At 42.0% G+C, this 27,289-nt stretch overlaps 1 protein-coding gene across 5 annotated transcripts; it reads left to right on the plus strand.

Moving 5' to 3' along the window:
• On the plus strand, positions 1–26,899 carry LOC129041012 (uncharacterized). Of its 5 annotated transcripts, XR_010127022.1 has the most exons (9): positions 1–282; positions 569–734; positions 1,911–1,969; positions 11,116–11,242; positions 11,505–11,600; positions 17,353–23,858; positions 24,902–25,653; positions 26,061–26,196; positions 26,597–26,899. XR_010127022.1 is itself a non-coding variant. In XM_063668080.1 (4 exons), exons 2-4 carry the CDS (start codon positions 25,451–25,453, stop codon positions 26,722–26,724), a joined length of 309 nt encoding a protein of 102 aa, XP_063524150.1. In that variant the 5' UTR covers positions 23,232–23,858; positions 24,902–25,450; the 3' UTR covers positions 26,725–26,899. The 5 variants fall into 5 exon arrangements, 1 of the variants encoding a protein (XP_063524150.1); XR_010127021.1 differs by lacking the exon at positions 569–734; XR_010127020.1 differs by lacking the exons at positions 1–282; positions 569–734 and having other exon boundaries at positions 24,902–25,495.
• Positions 26,900–27,289: the final 390 nt, after the last annotated feature.

Below are 27,289 nucleotides of genomic sequence, written 5' to 3' on the forward strand. Positions count from 1 at the left end.
GCGGAGGCGAAGAGGGGCGGGACCCGGGCCTGGCCCGTGTGTGTCCTGGAGGCCCCTGGCCCAGGCCGCTGCTGTACGGTGAGCCCCAGGGAGGCGGACCTGGGTCCCGGGAAGGACACCCGCCTGGATTTGCCCCTTAGGCCCGGCCCGGGCCCCTCGGGAGCAGAACAGCCTTGGGGAGGTGGACAAGAGGGGACTTCGAGAGCAGACGCGCGCCAGCGACAGCAGCCCCGCCCCGGCCTCTCGGGAGCCGTGGGGCAGAGGCTGCGGAGCCCCAGGAGGGTAGGTCTTGGGTTTTCGGGCCCGGAACGAGAAGGGCCTGGGTGAAGTCACCGTGTGTTGGGGACCTTAGAGTGTGGGGCAGGGGGAGGGTCCCGATCGCTTTCGAGAGAGACGTGTGTTTGGGTTTGAGGGCAGGGTCCTGCTGCACCGAACAGGCGCTGCATGGGAAGATCTGGGAGGAGGAGCCTTACCGGGGCGTGGAGGGTGTCACCAGCCTCAGCTGCGGACGTCGTCTCCACTCCCCCCTAACCCCTAACAGCCCTTCCTCCTCCTTTCCGTGCTCCAGGTTTCGACCGCCTCTAAACGTCCTTCAGCACCTCTGTTCTCTCATTTGAGTGTCTGCTGATTCCCCCGTTAGATCTGCCCTGGAGACTCGTAGTAATGCAGAAACAGTCTGCAGGGATTCTGTCCTGCTGCCTCAGTTGCTAGGGGAAGAGACTGGGCCTTAGCAGGTGGGTGACTTGACCGGGTCACCGGCTTTGTGGGTAGAGTTGCTCATAGTAGAACTCAGGAGTCTTATCTCCCAGGCCAGTGTTCTTTCTCCCATATCCTAGTGTTCTTAATAGAAGATTATTAGGTGCAGCAATAACCAAGTTCAGTTAGATAATTTAGAAAGAAAACCATATTTTGTACACATTCATTTCATTTCTGAGAGCTCACATACTCAATTCCTATGGCTTCTTTGATTTTAACCAGTTTAAAGAGACAATAAGAGAATGCAGGCCGGATGCAGTGGGTCACGCCTGTAATCCCAGCACTTTGCGGGGGCTAGGGCAAAAGTATCCCTTGAGACCAGGAGTTAGAGACCAGCCTAGGCAACATAGGGAGACCCTGACTCTACAAAAAATACAAAAGTAGCCAAGCATGCTGGGATGCACCTGTGGTCCCAACTACTCAGGAGGCTGAGGTGGGAGAATCAATGGAGCCCAGGAGGTTGAGGCTGCAGTGGAGCCGTGAATGCACCAGTGCACTCCAGCCTGGGTGGCAGGTTGAGACCATGTCTCAACAAACAAACAAACCACAAAAAGCATGAGCCGTATAATGGGAATTTTTTTTTTCTTTTTGCAGGTTGTATTTGATGATGGCAGACTATTTGTAAAAGGAGTCGTGTTACCCATGAGAGTCTAACTCATCTAATTAGTACCTGATTATCTTAGAGTTACAAAGTTACAAGTGCACGCTTCCCCTATCACTTTTTTTTTTTTTTTTTTTTTTTTTTTTTTTTGAGACAGTGTCTCACCCAGTCTGGAGTATAGCAGCGTGGTCTCGGCTCACTGCAACCTCCACCTCCCAGGTTCAAAGGAGTCTGGTGCCTCAGCCTCCTGAGTAGCTGGGACTACAGGCATGTGACACTACGCCTGGCTAATTTTTTTGTTATTTTTAAATAGAGACGCGGTTTCACCATGTTGGCCAAGGCAGGCGGATCACTTCAGGCCAGAATTCGAGACCAGCCTGGCCAACATGGGGAAACCTTGTATCACTCTTTTAGGCCCTTCTAAGTGTTTGTAGGCCGCGCGTTCACAGGGTGTTAGCCTATTGGGCTTTCTTTTGTGGTTCTTTTGCAGGAGATTCCTGCCTTTGCAGGCCAGAGCACTCATGACTTCAATGACCTGCTTTTCCCCCTCTAGGTCTACCAGCCACAGTCTCTGCACGTTTCCAAGAGCAGCAGAAAATGAACACATTGCAGGTGAGTTTTCATGCTTGTATATATGTTCCTCAACTTTATTTTATGATGCATTTTAAGAGGTTTGTAAGGATTCATACTTTTTTTTTCTTTTTTTTTTTGAGATGGAGTCTTGCTCTGTTGCCAGGCTGCAGTGCGGTGGCATGATCTCGCTTCACTGCAACCTCCACCTCCTGGGTTCAAGCGATTCTCCTGCCTCAGCCTCCCGAGTAGCTGGGATTACAGGCGTGCACCACCATGCCCAACTAATTTTTTGTATTTTTAGAAGAGACAGAGTTTCACCATGTTGGCCAGGCTGGTCTCAAACTCCTGACCTCAGGTGATCCTCCCGCCTCAGCCTCCCAAAGTGCTGGGATTACAGGCATGAGCCACCACGCCCAGCCAGGATTCATATTTTAAAATGGGAATGTGGAAATAGACATTGTCCTGTAAAATGTAGTTAGTGTGGCAGATCAGCACCAAAAAAAATTTGTGAAGGTTGTATGTGTGGGTAGTATATTTTAAGGCTGTTGAAATTGAGCCGCACCCAGGACTGATATTCTTGGCAGTCATCACAAAAGGAAAATGCCATCTGTATTAGTGCATTCTCACACTGCTAGAGAGAAATAACCAAGACTGGGTAATTTATCCAGAAAAGAGGTTTAATTGGCTCATGCCTGCAGGCTCTATCATAGGAAGCATGGCTGGGGAGGCCTCAGGAAACTTACAGTCATAGTGGAAGGTGAAGAGAAAGCGGGTACATCTTCCATCACCAGAGCAGGAGGAAGAGGGAGGGGGAGGCGCTACACACTTTTAAACAACCACATCTTGTGATAAATCACTGAGTGTCAGGAGAACAGCACCAAAAGGGAAATTGCCCCCATGATGCAATCACCTCCCACCAGGCGCCACCTCCAACATTGGGGATTACAATTGAACATGAGATTTGGGCGGCGACACAAATCGAAACCATATCACCATCCATGGCATCGTTTGCATTGATTATAAGGAGAAACCAATTTTGTTACTTGTGGATTTGAAAGATTTTCTAGGACTTGGAAAAATTTCTTCTTTCCGGTTGATATAATTGCGGATAGCTTTCCTAATAACAACCATCAAATTACTGTAACTTATGGCTTATTGTTGGTGCTTATGTAAGCAGAGGGCCTGCTGCCCAAGGAGAACTTGGTGCATGTAATTTTTCCAGGGACGGAAATATTGTGATCCAAGTGGACAGAATTCTGTTTTACTGTTGAGTCCTAGATCATGGGGGGAATGAATGACGTGATCATCCTTCAAATATTTGTTCATCTTTCTGTTTGGGTTGCACAGCAAACAATACAAACAGTTACTCTCTTGTGAAGATTTCCTCATTTCTGTTTCTCATTTCAGTTCTCAGTGTTTTAGTTTTGTCCTTTTCACGTTGCTGAGTCAGTCAGTAAAGATTACCAGTGATTTAATTGCAGTCAAATCCAGCGGGCATTTCCTAGCCCCTGCCTCCCAGGACCATTTGTCTGCCTTTGACATCTGTTACTTCCAAACTGATATTTTCTCCATGGAGTCTCTCTTTTCTTGGCTTTTAAAAACATTCATCTGTAAGTATTTCTGTTTGTCTTTAAATGATGAAGTCTGTTTTGTTTTGTTTTGTTCTGTTTCTTTTTTTCTTTTTTTGAGATAGAGTCTTGCTCTGTCACCCAGGCTGGAGTGTAGAGACGTGATCACAACTCACTGCAGCCTCAATCTCCTGGGCTCACAAGATCCTCCTGCCTCAGCCTCCCACATAGCTGGGACTACAGGTGCAAGCTGCCACACCCGACTAATTTTTTTGTATTTTAGTAGAGACTGGGTTTCACCAGGTCACCCAGGCTGGTCTCGAACTCCTGAGCTCAGGCAATCTGCCTGCCTCAGCCTCCCAAAATGCTGGGATTACAGGCGTGAGCCACTGCTCCCAGCCTAGAGATGTATTCTCACTGTATTTCTCAGGCTGGTCTCAAACTCCTGACCTCAAGCAATCCTTTCACTTTGGCCTCCCAAAGTGCTAGGATTACAGGTGTAAGCCACCACACCTGACTAATAAGGAATCTTTTAAAAGGGGCTAGGAATAACCCATAATACTCTCTTTCTTAATCCATGTGGCAGTTGGGTTAAATCTTTTAATAGTTCCCATAGTATGTCTCTTGCGTACTCATTGTTTTGAAGAAACTGGGTTGGTTATCCTCAGTTTGGATTGTGTTACCCTTGTTTCACCTTTAGCACATTTTTAAAAAATATCTTGTATGCCTTGTAAAATTGGTAGTTTGATCTGGAAGTCTAATAAGGTTTATGTTCAGTTCTTTTCACACAGCTGTACCATACGTGGCATTTGTCTACTTCTGGAGGCATGTGTTACCTTCTTTGTTTCTGTGAAGTTAAGAACTATTGACTGTTGATTATTGCTGTGATTTACTAGTTCATTAGGGGAGGCAAAATGGCGATCTGCTAATTCTACCATTTCTTCTTTATTTACTAGTGAAAATACCTTTCTTTTCTTTTCTTTTTTTGGAGACAGAGTCTCACTCTGTCGCCCAGGCTGGCGCGTTTATGGCTCACTGCAGCCTCAAACTCCTGTGCTCAAGTGATCCTCCCACTTCAGCCACCCAAGTAGCTGGGAGTACAGTCATGTGCCACAATGCCCAGCGAATTTTTTAATTTTTAGTAGAGACAGGTTTCGCTGTGTTGCCCAGGCTGGTCTTGAACTCCTGGGCTCAAGTGATCCTCTTCTTTGACCTGCCAGTGTTGGGATTATAGACATGAGCCACCATAGCTGGCCTAGAATACTTTTCTAAAGATAAATTTCTATTCTCTATTTGGTTATGTAATTCATGCAGGAAAGACAGTTTCTAAAATATTGAGGAGGCTTCTAAGCAGGAAGGTTTTTTTGTTTTGTTACCATTATGAGCTCGTGGGTTTAAACAGATAGTAAATATTTCAGTACATCGAAGTTGTGATTCTTTTTGAAAATTAAGTGGCTCCATCTTTGGCCAGATGGAATCCCTTTAAGTTGGTTTCTGAGTCCTTTTGAAATATATTTTATATATTTGATAGCAAATCTATACATATAATATATATTTGATAGCATTATTTTCTGTTCAGCATTTTATTTTGAAATCATTTCAGATTTTCAGAAAAATTGCAAGGATTTTACAAAGAAATCCCAGATATTTCCTTTTGTTCAGATACTTCATTCTTAACATTTTCCCACATTAATCATTTATATGCATATATACATATATGTATGTATATATATTTATATATTTTTTTCTGAACTATTTGATAGTGGGTATGATTTGTCATGTCTCTTTACCGTATAAAGTTTTAGATTATATCTCATAAAATCAAGAACATTCTATTAAATATCCATAGCACAGTAATTGAATTCAGGAAATTTATCATTGATTTAATACTTTTATCTAAACTATAGTTCATTTTCCAGTTTTGCCAATTTCCCAGTAATTTCCTTTAGAGCAATTTTTAATTTTTGGTAGAAGATTCAGTCTAGGACGGTCAATTGCCTTTAGTTTTCATGCTTTTTAAGGCTTTTAATACGGATTTGTTCCTCAGTGCCATTATAATATTTGAAGAATACAGGCCAATGATTTTATAGACGTCTTTAAATTTAGGTTTCCCTGATCTTTCTTCATGATTAGATTTGGATTGTGAATTTTTGTCTGGAACACTACATGGAACCTCTTAAATTTATGGCTCAGAATAGGATCTGTCTTGGGAAAATTCTGCGCATGCTTGAGAAAATGGCTTGCTCTGCTCTGGTTGGGCGGAGTGTTTGATAAATGTTAATGAGATCAAGTTGGTTGGTTGCGTTGTTCAGGTGTATTATATCCTTGTTGATTGTGTGCCTACTTGTATCAATTGTAGGGGAGAGGGGATTGAAATCTGCTGCATTTGTGGTTCTGTTTCTCTTTGTAATTTTACCACTTTTTGCTTTATGTATTATATTAGATACATAAATGTTCAAGGTTATTATGTCCTGTTGATTAATTAACCACTTTGTAAAATGGCCTTCCTTATCCCTGCTAATATTCCAGGCTGAAATGTACTTTGTTATTTATGTAGCATTCTTTTGAGTAATGCATGCATGGTATATCTTATTCCATCCTTTTACTTTTAATGTATTTGCATCTTTATATCTAAAGTATTATTTCTTGTAGGCAGCAAGATTTGGATCTTGCTTGTTTTTATCAGTCTATTTCTGTCTCATAATTGGGAATGTGTAGACTGTTTACATGTAATGTGATTATTGATAAAACTAGTTAGGTTATAGTCCATTGTCTTTGTTTTCTTTTAGTCTCATCTTCTTTGTTTCTTTTTAAAATGTCTTTGTTTGTCTTCCTTCCTTTTGATTAATTGATAATTTTTTATGATTCTATTTTATATCTTTTGTTGGGTTTTTAGCTATCACACTGTTTTGTTATTTTAGTGAGTTAGAATTTATAGTATGCAACTTTAATTATCATAGTTTATTCTTAAGTAATATACCATTTTTCTTAGAGTAAGAGAAGCTTACAATAGGATACTTCCATTTCTCTCCTCTTGGTCTTTACACTGTTGTTCATTTTATTTTTACAGGTGGTATCAGTGCCACACAGAATCTATTACGTTGTTGTTAATTAAACAGTTATTATTTATTTATTTATTTATTTATTTATTTATTTTGAGATGGAGTCTTACTCTGTCCCCCAGGCTGGAGTACAGGGGTGCGATCTCGGCTCACTGCAACCTCTACCTCCCAAGTTCAAGTGATTCTCCTGCCTCAGCCTCCCGGGTAACTGGGATTACAGACACCCACCACCACGCCCGGCTAATTTTGGTATTTTTAGTAGAGATGAGGTTTCTCCACGTTGGCCAGGCTGGTCTCAGACTCCTGACCTCAGGTGACCCATCTGCCTCAGCCTCCCAAAGTGCTGGGATTACAGGTGTGAGCCACCACACCCAGCCCAGTTATCTTTTAAAAAGATTTAAGTAATGAGAGAAAATACACAGTTACCATTTCTGGTACTCTTCATTCCTTTGTGTAAATCTAAATTCTTATTTGCTGTCATTTTACTTCTGCCTCAAGGACTTTCTTTAACATTTCTTCTAGTTGACGAATTCTTGTATGTCTGCAAATGTCCTCATTGTGTCTTAGCTTTTAAAGGTGTTTCTGCTGGATATTTCTTCACAGTGCTTCAAATATGTTTCTCTATCGTCTTCCTGCTTACATTTTTTTCTAAGAGAAATCTAATCTCATACTCATCTTTGTTCCCCTATATATAACATATCTTTTCATCTTTCTCCCCTTACTGTTTTAAACTTTTTATCACTAGTTTTTGGCAATTTGATTGCAATATGTCATGGTATCATTTTTTTCACGTTTCCGTTTTGGGGATCACTGAACTTGGATCTTGGGTTTATGGTGTCATCACTTTGGGAACATTTTTATCATTATTTCTTCAAATACCCACCACCTCCCCTCCATTGATTCTTGTTGCCTGTATATTAGGCCACTTGAAATTTTCCCACAACACACTGTTGCTCTTTTATTTGCTTTTAATTCTTTTTTCTCTGTTTCATTTTATGTAACTTCTGTTGCTGTCTTTATATTCACTAATCTGTTTTTTCCACGATGCTGTTAATCTTGTCCAGTATAATTTTCATCTCAGATATTGTAGTTTCTATCTGTAGAAGGTTAGCGTGGGTCTTTTTTACATTTTGCCTGTCTGAATTTTTTTGAACATGTGGAATAGAATGATGAACTCAGTGCTCTGTGCGGGTTGTAATCTCTGTGTCAATTCTGGGCCAGTTTTGATGGACTGATTCTTTTCTTCCTTACGGGTTGTAATTTCCTGCCCATTTTCCCGTCTCACAACTGTTTCTCCTCACATCTGCCTCTGTTCTTCTTCCCTGCTCCATGGCCTGGAAACGCTCAAGGCAGAAGTTGATTGGTTCACCTTGTTTATTTCCCGTCACTCATAGATAACTCTACTGCCTGATAATCAGTGCCTTGAAAACCATTGCTTCAGCCCGGGCGTGGTGGCTCATACCTGTAATCACAGCACTTTGGGAGGCCAAGGCAGGCAGATCACAAGGTCAGGAGTTCAAGACCAACCTGGCCAACATGGTGAAACCCCATCTGTACTAAAAATGCAAAAATTAGCCAGGCGTGCTGGTGCATGCCTGTAATCCCAGCTACTTGGGAGGCTGAGGCAGGAGAATCACTGGAACCTGGGAGACGGAGGTTGCAGTGAGCCGAGATTGAGCCATTGTACTCCAGCCTAGAAGACAAGAGCGAGACTTCGCCTCAAAAAAAAAAGAAAAAAAACCATTCCTTCATATATGTTTTCCATTTTATTTTTCTGTCTGGTTTTGATTTTTTTTGTTGTTGTTCTTTGGTATGTGCTGTTTCAGGTTGGAGGGTATATCCAGTACCTGTTACCTGTTAGTTTATCACAACTGAGGGCAGAAGTCCTCATGTCTCTCTCTATATATTTTTTCTAATATATATATTTTTTTCTTTGTAGAGACAGGGTCCTGCTATGTTGCCAAGGCTGGTCTTAAACTCCTGGCCTCAAGCAGTCCTTCTGCCTCAGCTTTCCAGAGTGCTGGGATTACAGGCATGAGCCACCGCACCTGGCCTGGATCCAGTTTTGTCCATGTCCAAATGGTGTTTTTCCCTGACCTGTTTTTGATTTTCTTCCACCGCATATGAACTGTAGTGTCAGCTTATCTAGTTCCAGGAAAAAGCTTTTTGGTATTTTTATTAGGATTGCATATTTATAAAGTAATTTAGAGTAACTGATATCTTTGTATTATTAAGTTGACCTTAATAATACAACTAATTTTTTTTTTTTTTGGATTTTTAATAGAGATGGGGTTTCACCATGATGACCAGGCTGGTCTCGAACTCCTGACCTCAGGTGATCTGCCCGCCTCGGCCTCCCAAAGTGTTGAGATTACAGGCGTGAGCCACCATGCCCGAACACTTTTACTTTTTCTTAGTTATATTCCTCTAATTGTTTTCTCTTCTCTAATTGTAGATAATGAGCGTTTTATTAATACCTTGTTCTTGATCTTAGTGGGAAGGTATGTAGTTTTTTCCTGTCAAGTAAAATCCTGACTTTTGGACTGAGAAGACTGAGGCATAAGTGTGTGTGTGTGTGTGTGTGTGTGTGTGTGTGTGTATACACGCAAACTGCATATATGTGCTTGTGTGTAATTGAAATACATATGTCACATATATATCATACGTACTGTTGCGTATTAGGGTGCAATATTTATATTTGTGTATATACATAATATTGATGTTAATGAAGTATCCATCAGTTTCTATTTTCTTTAGTTTTTTTAAATCAGCTTTTTCTGTCAAGATTTTTCAAGTATCTTCATGGATACGAGATTTTTCTTCTTTGCTGTGTTATAGTGGCTTATCATATTAATAGATTTCCAAATATTAAACTAGTCTATATTATTGGAATGAGTCTCATATGGCTATTGTATATTATATTTTTAATCTGGTACTGGATTTTGTTTGGTTATGTTTCATTTTGGGTATTTGTATTGATGTAAGTGGTATTGGCATGTAATTTTATGTTATTGATTGGTTGATCAGTGTTCTAACCTCTCCACCTCCTTGCCTTCTGGACTAACTTAACCCAGAAGGTTATTACTCTCTTTTGGTGATTTTATCAGCTCCTGTGGCTTGCCTGTGGATAAGTTTGGATGTTCTGCTTTAGTTTCTCATCCCACAGCCTAGCGGCTCTGCCTCTGCTATCTCTTGGGATCTACATGGTCCTAGCTGTATCACTGGATTTGAACCCCTTGTTGAAATATTCTTTATAAATAATAGGATAATGCAACATGCTTACTGGGCACTTCCTTTTTCTAAATTACAAGTTTGGGCGGGGCATGCTGACTCAAGCCTGTAATCCCAACACTTTGGGAGGCCAAGGCAGGTGGATTGTTGGAGCCCAGGAGTTTTTCTTTTTCTTTTCTTTCTTGAGACAAGGTCTCACTCTGTTGCCTAGGCTGGAGTGCAGTGTTGCATTCACAGCTTACTGCAGCCTTGACCTCTCAGGCTCAAGCAATCCTCCTGCCTTAGCCTCCCAAGTAGCTAGAACTACAGGCATGTGCCATGATGCCCAGCCAATTTTTTTTTTTAATCTATTTTTAGCAGAGATGAGGTCTTACTGTGTTGCCCAAGCTGGTCTCGAACTCCTGAGCCCAAACGATCTTCCCATCTCGGCCTCCCAAAGTGCTTGGATTATAGGCATGAGTCACCATGCCCAGCCCCAACCTCTTAAAAATTGAAGCTGCTTCCTGTTTGCCATTGGTACTTTTTACACCTCATCATATTCTTCTTCCCCTTCATCCCATAGAATACACAGTTCATCTTTAAAGACTCCGAGTTAACTGAGTCTGTGAAGCCTAATCTGATGGCATAAAATTAAAATAATTTGATCCTCTTTTGTTAAATCATTCTGCACCTTGTCTGCATTACCCTAATAACAGCTTTGGGCATTCATTCATTTAACCAATATTTATTGCTGCAAGATTGAGATGTTTGAGATAAAACTCAGCCATGCAGATAGCCAGAGGCCACTGACTATGAGAATAAAAGAGCCAAAAGAACAAGGAGCTGAAACTAGGTGAGAGCCCCAGAGCAGTGAGTTAGGACGAAGAAGACCAGGAACTGAGTGGTGGGCACTCCAACATGAAGAGGTCCAGGAGAAGGGGAGGGTCTGGCAGCAAGGAAGACTAAAAGAAGTGACAAGGAGTGAAATGCTTGTGTTTGTTTATGTGTTTATCTCCTTAATAGGTTGTCCACTTTTTGAGAGCAGGCATGGTGTTTTACTCATCTTATATCCCCAAAACTCAGTTCAGTTGCAAAATAGGAGCTCAGTTGTGTTTTGGGTTTTTATTTTTGTGGGGGTAATATATATATATATATTTTATATATATATATGACCCCAAAGGATATGTGTTTCCAATATGATTTCCAATATTATTTCCCTTCCATAATCTGTAACATAAAATAAGGTATACAATGTTCATGGTTAACTTTACCAGTGAGCTTTGTAAAATGTTATCCCCCTATCCCTTTTCCATATCTCCCAATTCTGATCATGTTGCTGTTACAGGGGCCCGTGTCATTCAAAGATGTGGCTGTGGATTTCACCCAGGAGGAGTGGCAGCAGCTGGACCCTGATGAGAAGATAACATACAGGGATGTGATGTTGGAGAACTACAGCCATCTAGTTTCTGTGGGTGAGGATGGCTTGCTTTCTGAATGCTCTCAGTTGAATGGGGTTTTATCCTTGAGTTTGAAGAAATAAGTGATGACACCATTTAATTCCTTGTGGGCACTAGCTGGAGTGTTTATATTATTCTTCATTGAAAGGTTCTAACTTTGATAAGGTAAAAAATGGAGCACTTCTGTTATGCAGCCTGTGAGGTGGCAACATCTTGTACTTCGGAGATTCTGAAGCCAAGCAGCTTGCCCAAGTCCTTCTTCTTTTCCCATTAACAGGGTATGATATCACCAAGCCAAACGTCATCATTAAGTTGGAGCAGGGAGAGGAGCCGTGGATAATGGAAGGTGAATTTCCATGTCAGCATAGTCCAGGTAAGTTAGTAGAGTATCAAATGTTAAAAAATGCTCATCCCAAACCTTTGGGAGTGACTAAAGAGTTGTTTATATGTATTCGGTACCCTCAGTAACACCTCCCAACCCCCAAATATCACTTTCCTTCCCTAAACTCTTTTGTTGATTTTACATTTGATTTACATTGGTAGGGATTTTTTCATTCTAACCTGTACTGGGGACCCATTTACTTCCTCTTTCTCCAGCACTGTCGGTAACTTATTTACTCCCTTGCCATTACAGAATTTTTGTGGGTTGTTTGTTTGTTTGTTTGTTTTGGAGACAGAGTCTTGTTCATCACCCAGGCTGGTGTGCAGTGGTATGATCTCAGCTCACTGCAACCACCACCTCTCAAGTTCAAGCGATTCTCCTTCCTCAGCCTCCCGAGTAGCTGGGATTACAGGCGCTTGCCACCAAACCTGGCTAATTTTTGTATTTTTAGTAGACACAGGGTTTCACCATGTTGACCACACTGGTCTTGAACTCCTGGCCTCAAGTTATCCGCCCACCTCAGCCTCCCAAAGTGCTAAGATTACAGTCCTGAGGCACCCGGCCTTACAGAATTGTTTTGTTTTGGGGCATTCAGAAGTCTGACATAAAAAGTAACTTGAGACTTTTATATTCATTCTATCTTCCATTTTCTTTCCTTCCTTGCTTTAAAAATACCTTGGACTTATTTTCTGCCCTCAATTTTATTTACTTCTTCAGGCATTCAGATACCAAAACCTCGTCCTCCACCTATGCTTGTGAATTGAGTCACAGCTTGTGGTGTACATTATTTCCCAAAGTCCATGCTCAGTTGATGTGACACTATAGCACTCCCTCAGCCTTCATCTCTTTCCCCAGTGCTCATTTATGACCCGTCTGTGTGTTCATTTCCCCTTCCCCATAACTGGAATCATGCTATGTCCATAGTAGACATTCAGGAAGTGTGAGTTTCATAAGTGAATGTCGGTTCCTTTTCTTGCCTTTTCAGGAGTGTCCCCCTAGAACCTGTTTTCCACTTTTTTGGTTTTCTTTGTATCCCTTAAAAGAGTTTATCTAATCTCAACTTCTAAGACCTTTTTTCCTGTGTATTTTTGCAAGTTGCGTCCAAATTCATATATCTGACACTTTTAACCTGGAGTCTAGTTGAATATTTTACTTGACAACATAGCAGTACCAGGGAGATAGTTCACTTCCTTCTTTCTCAGAATGTCTGATGATAAACTGTGCACATTCCAAAATCATGAATTCTGTCTACCTTCCTCACCTCCCAGTATTTGACTGTGCTAGTCTTCTCTCGATGGTTTGTGTTCTTTGTCTTTTGTGAAATGCCTTGCAGATCGTCAGCACATTCTGTTTCTTTTGACGTTAGTGTTCAGTATTCTCCCATACCTGGATTACAGTGGATCCATCTTCCATTCAAATGATCATTGTCCTTTTCCTTCATCTGCATTTTACTTGCCCAGATAATACATAGTTTCCCTCCCTTTCTTCTCTCCTCCCTCCCTCCCTTCCTTCATTCCTTCCTTCCTTCCATTTTGAGATGGAGTCTCACTCTTGTCGCCCAGGCTAGAGTGCAATGGCACAATCTCGGCTCACTGCAGCCTCTGCCTCCCAAGTTCAAGTGATTCTCCTGCCTCAGCCTCCCAAAGTAGCTGGGATTACAGGCACATGCCACCATGTCTGGCTAATTTTTATATTTTTAGTAGAGACAGGGTTTCCCCATATTGGTCAGGCTGGTCTCTGACTCCTGACCTTGTGATCCACCTTCCTCGGCCTCTCATAGTGCTGGGATTACAGGCCTGAGCCACTGTGCCCAGCCTATTTATTTATTAAGACAGAGTCTCACTGTGTCACTGAGGCTGGAGTGCAGTGGCGCAATCTTGGCTCATGATACACTCTGCCTCCCAGGTTCAAGTGATTCTTGTGCTGCAGCCTCCTGAGTAGCTGGGATTACAGGCATGCACCATCACACCTGGCCTATTTGTGTATTTTTAGTACAGACGGGGTTTCAGTCTGTTGGCCAGGAGTTCAACAGAGTGAACTGCCCCACTAGCCTAGACCCTTGTGATCTACCTGCCTCAGCTTCCCAAAGTGCTGGGATTACAGGCGTGAGCCACTGTACCCGGCCCCCTTCATTTAATTTTAAATTGTGGTTAAAAAAACACGTAACTTGGCCGGGCGCGGTGGCTCACGTCTGTAACCCCAGCACTTTGGGAGGCCGAGGCGGACAGGTCATGAGGTCAGGAGATCGAGACCATCCTGGTGAACACGGTGAAACCCCGTCTCTACTAAAAATACAAAAAAATTAGCCAGGCGTGGTGGCTGGCACCTGTAGTCCCAGCTACTTAGGAGGCTGAGGCAGGAGAATGGCATGAACCCAGGGGACAGAGCTTGCAGTGAGCCGAGATCACGCCACTGCACTCCAGCCTGGGTGACAGAGCAAGACTCCATCTCAAAAAAAAACAAAAAACAAAAAACAAAAAAAAACACATAACATACAATTTACCATCATACCCATTTTTAAGTATACAGTAATGTTAACTGTATTTGCATTGTTGAGCAATAAACTTTAGAACTTTATCCTTTACATTTGAGCTTAAAAGGTTGACTCCTTGAAGTTTCCTTCATGATTCATTGACCACCAGTCTTTTCCTTCTCTTACTATCTATTCCACTCAGCGATTGTTACCACAAAAAGTTAGATATGATTATATACTCTGATATGATTATACACTCTGATAGGATTATATGCTCTAAGATTATATGCTCTGATAGGAGTATGTGCTCTGATAGGAGTGTATACTCTATGAGTATAAGCTCTGATAGGATTATATGCTCTGTGATTATATGCTCGATAGGATTATATATTCTAAGATTATATGCTCTGATAGGAGTGTATGCTCTATGAGTATAAGCTCTAATAGGATTATGTGCTCTGTGAGTATATGCTCTGATAGGATTCTATATTCTAAGATTATATGCTCTGATAGGAGTGTATGCTCTATAAGCTCTGATAGGATTATATATTCAAAGATTATATGTTCTGATAGGATTATATACTGTGATAGGAATGTATGCTCTATGAGTATATGCTCTGATAGGATTATATGCTCTGAATATAAGTTCTGATAGGAGTATATGCTCTGTGATTCTATGCTTTGATAGGAATATATGCTCTAAATGATTATATGCTCTGATAGGTAGGTGCATATATTTGTTGCTTGAGCTTCTTCTACCTGAATTATAATCCTCCAAATAGGAAAGACCTTTTTAATTTTCTTGCTTTGATAATGCAACATACAGTAGGCATTCAGTAGGTTTTTATTGACTTACCAAGGAGCTAGGTAAAAGAAAGATCTTTATCATTAATCCATTGAGAGATCATTTATTCTGAACCATGGATTCTGATAAAACAGATAGGGGTTAGATTAGAACCTGTAAGCACCCATCAGATTAGGAACTACTTTAATTTCTATTCAGAGAGATTCAAAGAAAATATGAATACTTTCCAGGGGCATAGGTTTTGGTTAGGAAATAAGATCATAGCTGCATGAACTATTTTAAAATTCAGCTTTCACATGGAAAATTTATACTCCAATGCACATTGTGCAACTTTAAGAAGCTATTTTAAAATGTAAGGGGAAGAGATTCAATGAACTGGAAAGAGATTTGATAAATGTCTTCAAGTTTCCCCCAAAGTATAGATAGATTTTGAGTATAGCCAACACCAGAAGTCAAATTGAGTGGGGAAGATCACGAGCACAGACTTGTGGCTGAGAATAAGCAAGGCATAGCCTGGGCTTCCAGGAGCAGAAGATGTTGGCAGATTAATGGAATGCTAGCTTGGATATATATTGTGAATCCAAGTAGTGAAAAATATCGTTAATAACCTGTTTCTTCTGTTGGTGTTTGGGATGCTGGAGCTCAGAGATGTAGATTTCTGAGCAGAGTACCATCAGGGTTGCATTGAATGTGGGTGATAGCAGCTAACAATAGTTTAGTGGATCCAAAAGTTTTTAAGATACATAAAAATAAAAGTACATCATAGGGGCAGCTTTAGGAATCTGAGATATAAGATTTTACACCAAATGAAACCCAGGAGTTTGGGAACTCTTGTTTGTATTCAGAATTAAGTAAAATAATTATACAGAGACATGACTGGTTTTAGGAAATTTAAGTCAGCAAATTGAAAGAAAATTAATGGCTCAACTTAATGAGCATTTGTTTTATGTTATAAACTGTTCTAAGCAGTTTACATGTACTAATTCAGTCCTTTGACAACCCTATGATTTAGGCACTCATATTCATATTTCAGATGAGTGAAACTGCATCACAGTTACGTAACTTGACCAAGTGCCCTAGTTAGTAAATTGTTGGGGGTTTGAACTGACTTGTCCTGCTCTGGTGGTCATGCTCTTAACCACTGTGCTATATTGTGCAAGCAGGGAAAGCAGAATTTAACGGCTAAGAAGGTTAGCTAGTATTAAATATGACTTTCAAAACACTTCAACGATCTGATCTTGGGTTTTTTGTTTTGTTTAGTTTTTCTTTTTCTTCTTCTTCTTTTTTTTTTTTTTTTTTAGTAGGGACAGGGTTTTGCATGTTGCCCAGGCTTGTCTCAAGCTCCAGAGCTCAGGCAATCCACCCACCTTGGCCTCCCAAAGTGCTAGGATTACAGGCGTGAGCCACCATGCCCAGCATGATCTTATTTTTAAGATATTCCCTGGCCAGCCAAAGTGGCTCATGCTTGTAATCCCAGCACTTTGGGAGGCTGAGGCGGGTGGATCACCTGAGGTCAGGAGTTCAAGACCAGCCTGGGCAACATGGTGAAACCTTGTCTCTACTAAAAATACAAAAATTAGCCGGGTACGGTGGCGTGTGCCTGTAATCCCAGCTACTTGGGAGGCTGAGGCAGAAGAATCGCTTGAGCCTGGGAAGTGGAGGTTGCAGTGAACCAAGATTATGCCATTGTACTCCAGCCTGGGTGACAGAGCAAGACTCCATCTAAAAAAAAAAAGATACTTTGTCTTCTGGTCTATCTTATGTTTCTTTTGGACGTTCACATGCCTGGATCTCTCCTCCAGATGAATGTGAATCCTCTCTGTAAACATAAAGAAATCAGAGCATTCAGAATGTTTATTTGCATTTATATGCAGACTAGTAAGGCATGGATTTTGGAAGGGTCTAGGCTAGTGGGGATGCCACCATCGTAGTCTTGATATGAAGCAATATCTTGCAGTTTAATATAAATTGTAATAGATGTCTCCCAAATGTAATCCATAATGGAGTGTTTCCTTTGCATGGAGACCTAGCACCTGTTTTTGTTCCTCCTGATCCCATTTGATCTAAGTCCTCCCATCTTTGCATGGATCTGGTGCACTTTCAACCACTTCTCTGCTCATCATTTGGTTGTATTTCACCTTTTCTACCAAAGTTCGAAACATAATATTTGTAAAGCAACAAAGTTACCTGTATTCAATATGAATTTACTCTTCTATTTTCTACCACTATCTCACCTTAATTTTTTCACCGTGTGTGTGTGTGTGTGTGTGTGTGTGTGTGTGTGTTTATGTTTTGTATTACAAATCAAAGGAAAAAGAGAACTATGCATTTGTAATTATTTTTATTTATGGAAATTGGCTCTAAAGCCAGAGTCAACCCCACAGTGGGGGCTCTTGAATACCAGTACCTTTCCATAGCTAGTATGTTCAGATTTACAAAGTTTGTTTACTATTTTTCCTTTTTAGAAGTCTGGAAAGTTGATGACCTGATAGAGAGAATCCAAGAAAACGAAGACAAACATTCAAGGCAAGCTGCTTGTATCAACAGCAAAACCCTGACTGAAGAGAAAGAGAATACATTTAGTCAAATTTACATGGAAACAAGCCTTGTTCCTTCAAGCATAATAGCTCATAATTGTGTCTCATGTGGAAAGAATTTAGAATCTATTTCAGAATTAATTAGTAGTGATGGAAGCTATGCCAGGACAAAACCTGATGAGTGTAATGAATGTGGGAAAACATATCATGGAGAGAAAATGTATGAATTTAATCAAAATGAGGACACCTATTCTCAAAATGAAGAAAATATTCTTCAGAAAATTAATATTTTGGAGAAACCCTTTGAATATAACGAATGCATGGAAGCCTTAAACAATGAGGCTGTTTTTATTGCTCATAAGAGAGCTTACATAGGGGAGAAGCCCTATGAGTGGAATGATTCTGGACCAGACTTCATACAGATGTCAAATTTTAATGCATATCAGAGATCACAAATGGAAATGAAGCCCTTTGAATGCAGTGAATGTGGAAAATCCTTTTGTAAAAAGTCAAAATTCATCATCCACCAGAGGGCTCACACAGGAGAGAAACCTTATGAATGTAATGTGTGTGGGAAATCCTTCAGCCAAAAGGGAACCCTCACTGTACATCGGAGATCACACTTAGAGGAAAAGCCCTATAAATGTAATGAATGTGGGAAAACCTTTTGTCAGAAGTTACACCTCACTCAACACCTAAGAACTCATTCAGGAGAGAAACCCTACGAATGTAGCGAATGTGGGAAAACCTTCTGCCAAAAGACACATCTCACCCTACACCAGAGGAATCATTCAGGAGAGAGGCCCTATCCATGTAACGAATGTGGGAAATCCTTCTCCCGCAAGTCCGCTCTCAGTGACCATCAGAGAACTCACACAGGGGAGAAGCTTTATAAATGTAATGAATGTGGGAAATCCTACTACCGAAAGTCTACTCTGATTACACATCAGAGAACACACACAGGAGAGAAGCCCTATCAGTGTAGCGAGTGTGGGAAATTCTTTTCTCGGGTGTCATACCTCACTATACATTATAGAAGTCATTTAGAAGAGAAACCCTATGAATGTAATGAATGTGGCAAAACCTTCAATTTAAATTCAGCCTTCATTAGACATCGGAAAGTACACACAGAAGAGAAATCCCATGAATGTAGTGAATGTGGAAAGTTCTCTCAGTTGTCATATCTCACTGACCATCATACAGCTCATTTAGGAGAGAAACCCTATGAATGTAATGAATGTGGGAAAACCTTCCTTGTAAATTCAGCCTTCAATGGGCACCAGCCACTTCCAAAAGGGGAGAAATCCTATGAATGTAATGTATGTGGAAAGTTATTCACTGAGTTGTCATACTTTACTGAACATTATAGAAGTCATTCAGAAGAGAAACCTTACGGATGTAGTGAATGTGGGAAAACCTTTTCCCATAATTCATCCCTCTTCAGACATCAAAGAGTACACACAGGTGAGAAACCCTATGAATGTTATGAATGTGGAAAATTCTTCTCTCAGAAATCATATCTCACCATACATCATCGAATTCATTCAGGAGAGAAACCCTATGAATGTAGTAAATGTGGAAAAGTCTTCTCTCGGATGTCAAACCTCACTGTCCACTACAGAAGCCATTCAGGAGAGAAACCCTATGAATGTAATGAATGTGGGAAAGTCTTTTCTCAGAAGTCATACCTCACTGTACACTATAGAACTCATTCAGGAGAGAAACCCTATGAATGTAATGAATGTGGGAAAAAATTCCACCACAGATCAGCCTTCAATAGCCATCAGAGAATTCATAGAAGAGGAAATATGAACGTACTTGATGTGGAAAATCTCTGAAGTCAGATCTCAATTTTTAGAAAACTCTGAATATAATGAATATGGGAAATCCAATAGGAAGTCAAAGCATTTATCTGAGAGTTCGTGTTCCTGAATGGTGAGAAGCATTTAGGCGTTAGAGTCATTTTAATCCAAATTTTCACAGAGAAGAATCCCGAAGAATGTAACAAGAAGCAAAGCCTTCAGTAAGATCATACAACTCATCGGACACTAATTTATGCAGGAGTGAAGTTTTATAAATATTTAATATTTATTTTGGATTCAAATTGTATTTACATATCAGGGAATCATACAAAGGCAAAATCTGTCAATATGGTGAATGTGGAAAATATATTGTCTTGGAAATTTGTTCTAAAAGCCATATTTTTAATGTAAAATCAGGTGTTTATAGGAAAGATCTCAGAGGCTATAAGCTCTGAATAAATCTTCATTGTATAAAATGAAGTTTTTAAATTGTCAGGAGTTGATCATGAGGACAGTAGCATTACATAAGTATATGGCCGTTTTTTATCATGTCTTAAAAATGCAATCTAATGGTAATTCTATGCAAGTTTGGAATTGGACGACTTGTGAAGAGGCAGTTTTCTTATTTGAGTATTAGGATGGCAAAATGTATTAAGACAGGACATATTGTTGGCGAGATAATATTTAATAGGTATAAAATGGTAAAATACCTAGTTTTCTATTTAGAGGAATTTACAAATGGGTTTTTAACAAATGCCTCATTAGTAGAGGAGGCAGTGGTTTTGTAAAGTTTTCAACTGCATCTGAGTAAGATAAGATTTTCTAAAGACTATTTTGATAAACTATACATACATAATTTGGAATTGTTTAAGTCTATTTCAGTGAAAGAGAACAGCATACTGCCCATACTCTAAAATATCCCCAGTTCTCACACCACCCTTGTTTTAACCCATAGGTTTGAGTGTGCCTAGTGCCAATATTTTATAATTTATAAATTTTATTCACAAACTTCTGTTTGATACAAATACAGTGTCATTGTTTTGTGCATTCTCCTTTTTCCCAGTATTTCAGAACAAATTGATTCAAGTTTCTAGCAGATATTTTTTGATCAATTAACTTAATGTCCTCGCTCCATTTCTTGCTGGAACAGTTTAGGTACCTACTGCTTCTTCACATGACACAGGGGAATCCTGATTAGTCAAAATAATAATGATTTCATTCTCTTTGCCAGTAACTTGTTTTATAGTGGTCATATGACCTGATACTGGGTAAACAAAACAAAGATGGATTTGTTCTGGGAAAAGGTAAAATGGTAATCAAATAGATTGTGTTCCAGGAATGCAAAGGTGGCTTAATATTCACAAGTCAGTTGCTATTATACACCACCTGTAGAAAAGTAATCTGGCATGCAGAACATTCTTGTGGTAAAATTAATGTTCGTTTATGATCTTAGCAAATGATGGATTGAAAGGGACTTCCTTAATTGCATAAGGAGACTTAAACTACAACAAACAGTATGCTTAATGATGAAATAGTGAACATTTCTCCTAAGATTATAAAAATAAGACAAGGATATCTGCTGTCAATGATTTTATTCAGCATTGTTCAGAAGGACCTAACCAGAAAACTAATGCAAGAAACAAACAAAAGGCATAGAGATTAGAAAAGAAGTAAAACTTTAAAAACGAAAAAGAATATAAATCTCTATTTGCAGATGCCGTGAGTAAATTTGGTAAGTTCCCTGCATAAAATTTATGCAAAAAGCATTTTATGATATACCAGCAAAAAACATGGAAAATGAAATTTTGAAAAGCAGTGCCACTTAAAAGATCCCTCAAGTGCCTAGGGGGAGAAAATGAGTTAATATGCTTTGAAGAACTGTATCCAGAAAAGAAAATTACAAAGGAGGAGAGGGATAGGATTCCAGGACAATCTCAAAACTATTGCTTTTTCCTAAATTCATTGCAACCTTAAAATCCTAGCAAGTTCTTTAATGTAAATTAACAAGCTAATTCTAGAATTCATTCATATGCATATTCAAAAGGCCAATAATTGTCAAGGCTACCCTGTAGAATGGACAGAGAGGATTGAAATTTCTAAATATCAAGACCTGTTATAAAGCCATAGAAATAATGAAGGTGTTATTTTGGCACAAGGATGAAAAAACTGACTAGTGGAACAGCATACAGATTCAAAAGTAGACCCACATGTGTACCAATACCTGACTTTTGAGAAAGGTGACATTGAAGTGTAGTGGGGGAAAGGGTGTTCTTTCCAGTAAATGTACTTTGCCAATTAAATTTTTTAATTTAAAAAAAAGTTATTTGGAGGTGGATTGCAGATCTGAATATGAAATATGAAAGCTTTACAAAGAAATCTTAGGACAGTTTGTAATCTTGGAGTAAGCAAAGGTTTATTGAGACCCAAAAAGTATTAACCCATAAAATTAGAACTTAATATTAAATTTGAGAACTTCTATTTATCAGAAAGACCACCAGTAAGAAAATGAATAGGAAACCATGGGGAGGAGAAGATATTTGCAGTTCATGTATGTGACAACAGCACTGAGTATAGCAAAAGTGTTGGCAAACTTTTTAGCAAGGCAACAGATGGTGAAAATTTTTGGCTTTGTCACAACTGCTCATCTTTGCTATTGTGTGAAAGCATCCGTACACCATGCATTAAAAAAAAATGAGCATGGCTGCTTCCCAGTAAAACCATTCACAATCCCAGGTGGCAGTCTGGATTTGGTCTGCACTCATAGTTTTCTGGTCCCTGATCTCGAATATGTAAAGAGCACCTACAAATCAACAAGGGGGAAACTGGAAAAGGCAAAAGACTTTAGAGGATATCCACTCACTTTAGAGGATATCCAGATGGCCAATAAGCATGAAAAGATATGTTAGCTTTATTAGTAATCAGGGAAATGGAAATTTAAAACATGTAGCACTGCTACCCATCCATGGAAATGGTTAAGATGAAAAGCATGAAAAAGCATCACGTTTTGGCAAGGATGTAAGCAAGAGGAACTGTACTCTACTGGTGGAATTGCTCATCGATAAAACCATTTTTGAAAGCTGGCACTTAAAGCCAAGCATATGTATACTGTTTTATCCAAACCCAGCAAAAATGCATGTGTCTGTCCACCAAAGGACATGTACTAGAATATTTATAGCATAAAACTGCACAAAACAGAACTATCTTAAGGCACATGTGCAATGGAGTGAATAAAGAAGTGGCATATTTCCATGGAATACTGTAAAACAGTGAGCATGAATGAACTAGAAGTCCGTGCAATAACAGTTGAATTTAACAAACCTTGCTGAATGAAAGACTCCAGACACAAAAGCCAACATGCTGTATGATTCCTTCTATATAAATTATAAAGATGGGCAAAACTTGTATACGTGGTTCAAAATCAGGATAGCGGTTACCCTTGGCCAAGGCTGAAGGGGCATTTATCTGGTGCTGGGAATAATCTGTTTCTAAACCTAGGTGCTAAATATTTGAGTGTGTTCTGAGCTGTGCACTTAAGATATGTGTATTTTTCTGCATGTGTGTTACACTTTCCATAAAAGTTTTTTCTAAAATCACAAATGGCTAACATTTGTGTCGCTCATCACTCTAATCATATTTTTCTAGATGTGTATGAATATGCTGCATAACAGGAATTAAATGGCAGATTTTGCATAATTCTGTGCAGGAAATACATGTTTATAGTAATTTTGATGGCAACTACTAAGATTTCCTACGCTGTCCTTAAGGCTTAGCATAATGTATATTTTAAGTGAAATATTTGGGAAGGTTAAAGAGTCATTACATACTTTGTCATCCTATACTTTTGCATATATAAATAGGTCTGAGCTGCCTCTTCAATAAAGAAGCTAATGTGTAACATTTCATATTTCCCTAAACAAATTGTTTTTTGCATTTCTGAATTCGGGATTCATCTTAACTTTTACCATAGGGGTGACCTTTCTTGGCAGTGAATGAATATAATGCTGAGTTTGATTTGATGGAAAATTATTTAAAAAGTATTCAGCTAAACCTTTGAGCAAATGTCAGATACACAGTTAACAGCACAGATGTAAGTGAGTGAAAGAAATGGGGCACCAAGACTTTGCACCATTGGGATAAAAAAGCACTCTGGGTGAGGGCTGGGTGAGGGCTGGCTGAGCTTGTAAAAGCACAGCAAGAAGGACGTGACATTGGATGGCATAGACTGCATGCCTCATTTTTTTTTTTTTTTTTTGGTGGGAAGGCATTTGTTTTTTGTTTTTCTTTCTTTTATTTTTAGAGTCTGGTTCTCACCACAGCCTGCAGTGCAGTGGTGCAATCACAGCTCACTGCAGCCCCGACTTTCTAGGCTCAAATAATCCTCCCATCTCAGGCTCCTGAGTAGCTGGGACTACAGGTGCATGCCACCACACCTGGCTAATTTATTTTTTTTGTTGTTTTTTTCGTAGAGACGGGGTCTTGCTGTGTTGCTGGACTCAAACTCCTGGGCTCAAGTGGTCCATCCAACTCGGCCGCCCAAAGTCCTGGGATTGATTCCAGGAGTGAGCCACCTTGCCCGGCCATGTGCTTTTCATTCCACCTTACTCATTGAGGGTTAAGCTGAAGTGTGAACAGGTGACTAATGCTTTGCTGAAGGAGGGGGAATCTGGGAGTTGGTTGGGACTTGGGGGTGTGATTCCCCCACAATGGCTCCCTTTGCTGTCACACTCCTTTGGCCAGAACCACCAGTCAGTATTCAAGCAAGGCAGGGGCTCGCCCTTCACCCCCACCGGAAGTGCCCATTTCACAGGAGATTTTCTCCACCCACGCCCATATTTGCTGGTGCTTGGCTTGAGGTTGGTGAACTTTTCAGTTGTCTCTAAATTATGGCAAAAGACATAAATGCAAGACTACTTCTTTATACCTGAGGCCAAAAATTCACCCGCTGTTCCTTATTCCATCCCAAATTATGTCCAGATATGAAGATGCTAGGCTCTTCAAAGAAGGGAAGCAGGCCAGGCACACCTGTAATCCCAGCACTTTGGGAGGCTGAGGTGGGAGGATCTTGAGCTGAGGAGTTCAAGACCAGCCTGGGCAACACAGCCAGGCCCTATCTCTATTTATTGTGTGTGTGTGTGTGTGTGTGTGTGTGTTGTTTGTTTTTGTTTTTTGAGATGGAGTTTTGCTCTGTCACCCAGGCTGGAGTGCAGTGGCTCAATCTCGGCTCACCGCAAGCTGCGCCTCCCAGGTTCATGCCATTCTCCCGCCTCAGCCTCCCAAGTAGCTGGGACTACAGGCGCCTGCCACCACGCCCGGCTTATTTTTTGTATTTTTAGTAGAGACGGGGTTCCACCATGTTAGCCAGGATGGTCTCGATCTCTTGACCTCGTGATCTTCCCGCCTCGGCCTCCCAAAGTGCTGGGATTACAGGCGTGAGCCACTGTTCCCGGCCCTAATTTTTGTATTTTTAGTAGAGACGGGGTTTCACCATGTTGACCAGGCTGGTCTCAAACTGCTGACCTCAGGTGATCCACCCGCCTTGGCCTCCCAAAGTGCTGGGATTACAGGTGTGAGCCACTGAGCCCGGCCAACATCCTGTATAAACTGCTTCTAAAAAGCAGAAATGGGGTTAACCTCCCGTACCAGGAAGTAGCTATGTGATTATTTTTTCTTTCCAGGCAAGATTGCAGCACTTCCCTGGAGAAAATGAGTTGTGGCAAAAATAACCAGACATTTGAGGAACTCAGTCACCAAAGAACAAACTGCACCACCTATGCTAAAGATTCTCAAAGAAATAAGAATATTTTGGTAATGTTTGGGAGACTGAGGTAGGAGGATCTCTTGAGGCCGCGGTTCAAGACCTGCCTGGGCAACATAGTGAGACTCCGTCTCTACAAAAGATAATTTTAAAAATTAGCTGGGCATGGCTGCGTGTACCTGTGGTTCCAGCTACTCAGGAGGCCGAGATGGGAGGATCGCTTGAGCCCAGGAATTTGAGGCGACAGTGAGCTATGATCATGCCACTGCATTCCAGCTCAGGCAACAGTGAGACCCTATCTCAAAAACACAAAAACAAAAAAATAGGCATGCAAAGAAGCGGAAAAACAGAACCCATAATGAGTAGAAAAGTAACAAAGACCCAGAAATGGCATAGATGATGGAATTAGTGATCAGGACATTAAAACAGCTACTATGAATATTCCCCGTATGTTCAAGAAGAATGGAGAATGAACCAGCGTGAGGGACCGGAAACGACTGTGTTCCATGCTGAGGTTGGCAGAGGCTGGCCCGGATGCTGAGCCCAGGCTCAACTCGGGGACCTGGGCTGTTGCACTGGGGCTGGACTGGGGATCACTGAAGAGGGCCAGGCCCGCGTGGGTCTCCAGGGCCGTGCTCAGGGGCGTGGTCTTCTGCAGTGGGGGCGTGGCTGGTGAGTGGAGACTTTGGTGACTCTGGGGGCGTGGCCGAGAATGGGTGTGGCTATGTACTAGGGCGTGGTCATTGCGTAGGTGCTTGGGTGAAGCGTTAACAGTGGGTGGGCGTGGCTCGGGCTCGAGGGCGTGGCCAGCACGCGGGGGCGCGGCTCAGGCTTGTGGAGGCGTCCGAGCTCCAGGGCAGCTCTGGGGCACAACTGTCCGGATCTAACAATCCCTGGGGAGCCGGAGACCGGTGACTGGTCTGTGGGCTAACTCAGGGCTGCTCGGGAGACATAGGCGGGCCGTGGGGGCAGGTGAAGGGTGCTGGACGTGCAAGCCTGGCACGCAGAAGCGAGAGGGCAGAGAGGAAAGGGCGTGAAGAGGGGGCGGGGCCTCTAACGCCCACCTTGTCCCCCGACAGCCGCCCTGCCCGCAGGCCATGTGGCCCCTGCTGTTGCTGCTGCTGCTGCTGCTCCCGGTCGCCCCGGTCCCCACCGCCAAGGCCGCTCCCCTCCCGGATGCTAACACCCAGGAAGGCCTTCAGAACCTGCTCCAAGGTTTCAACCGCCCCATGCTGGAGGGGAGGGGGGGGAAGGGGACTGGGGGCGGGGGGATGGACGGGAAGAGAGGAAGTCAGGGACCCAGAGAAAGGCATAGAGGAGACAGAAAGATGAGGACAGGGGACCAGACAGGGGTGGGAGGATGACTGGTGGGGCCCCGAGGGTCAGAGGGTGGAGAACATGGGGTGGGCTGCTGGGCCCCTTGGCTTCGAGGCCGACCACACACCTGGAACCCCCAGGGCACCTGCTGCGGGACAAGGACAGCGTCCCCGATTCCCCCACCCCCCCCCCCCCCCCCAGGAACAGCGACAGCACAGAGGACCAGGGGGCTGCCTGGCTGGAGAGCATCACCCTTTCTAGCCAGCACCAGGAAGCCCCCCTTTATCCCCTTCCCCAGGAGTCGAGGCTGGCGGAGACGGAGAGCTGCAGGCAGACTCACACCTGGCCCCGGACTCTGGCTGTATTGATGGGGCTGTGGTGGCCATGCGACCAGAAAGCCGGGGAGGAAGACCTGCGGCTCCGTGAGAGGCGTCCAGGGCAGCAGGCCATGGCGACAGGCTCCGGGGAACATGGGGCTTTCCCTGTCCACTCCCAAGGAGTGTGGGCCTCAACGCATTGGCAGGGGACGGCCGTGTGCCCTCTCCAGACCCCACCCCTACATCCATTTATTAGAAATAATAAACTTCTTTCTTAGCTAGCAGTGCTGTTTCCTTTTGGGATGGGCCCGTGCCTGGTAGGCCAGGCTGTTCTGGGTTCCTCCCAGCTCCAGGCCTGGCCCTGTCTCCAGGAGGCACCTGCACTGGTTGAGTTCTCTGGGCCCCGTGTTCCTATTCAGGCACTGTCTCTGTCTTCTGACGAAGCAGCTGTGTCCTCCAGTCCCTGATGCTGACGTCCCCAGACCCTTCTCTGCACTCAGTCTGCCCATGTCACCTGAAGCCCCACATGTGTACTCGATCCCTCAATGTCACCTGCAGTCCTATTTGTCCACCGGGTCCCTGACTGTCACCTGCAGCCCCAGCTGTGCACCCAGTCCATCACCTGCACTGGGTTTGTACACTAGGTCCCTGTCACCTGCAGCCCTGTCTGTGCA

Source organism: Pongo pygmaeus, chromosome 6 (assembly GCF_028885625.2).
Source record: "Pongo pygmaeus isolate AG05252 chromosome 6, NHGRI_mPonPyg2-v2.0_pri, whole genome shotgun sequence".
Classification (NCBI taxonomy): domain Eukaryota; kingdom Metazoa; phylum Chordata; class Mammalia; order Primates; family Hominidae; genus Pongo; species Pongo pygmaeus.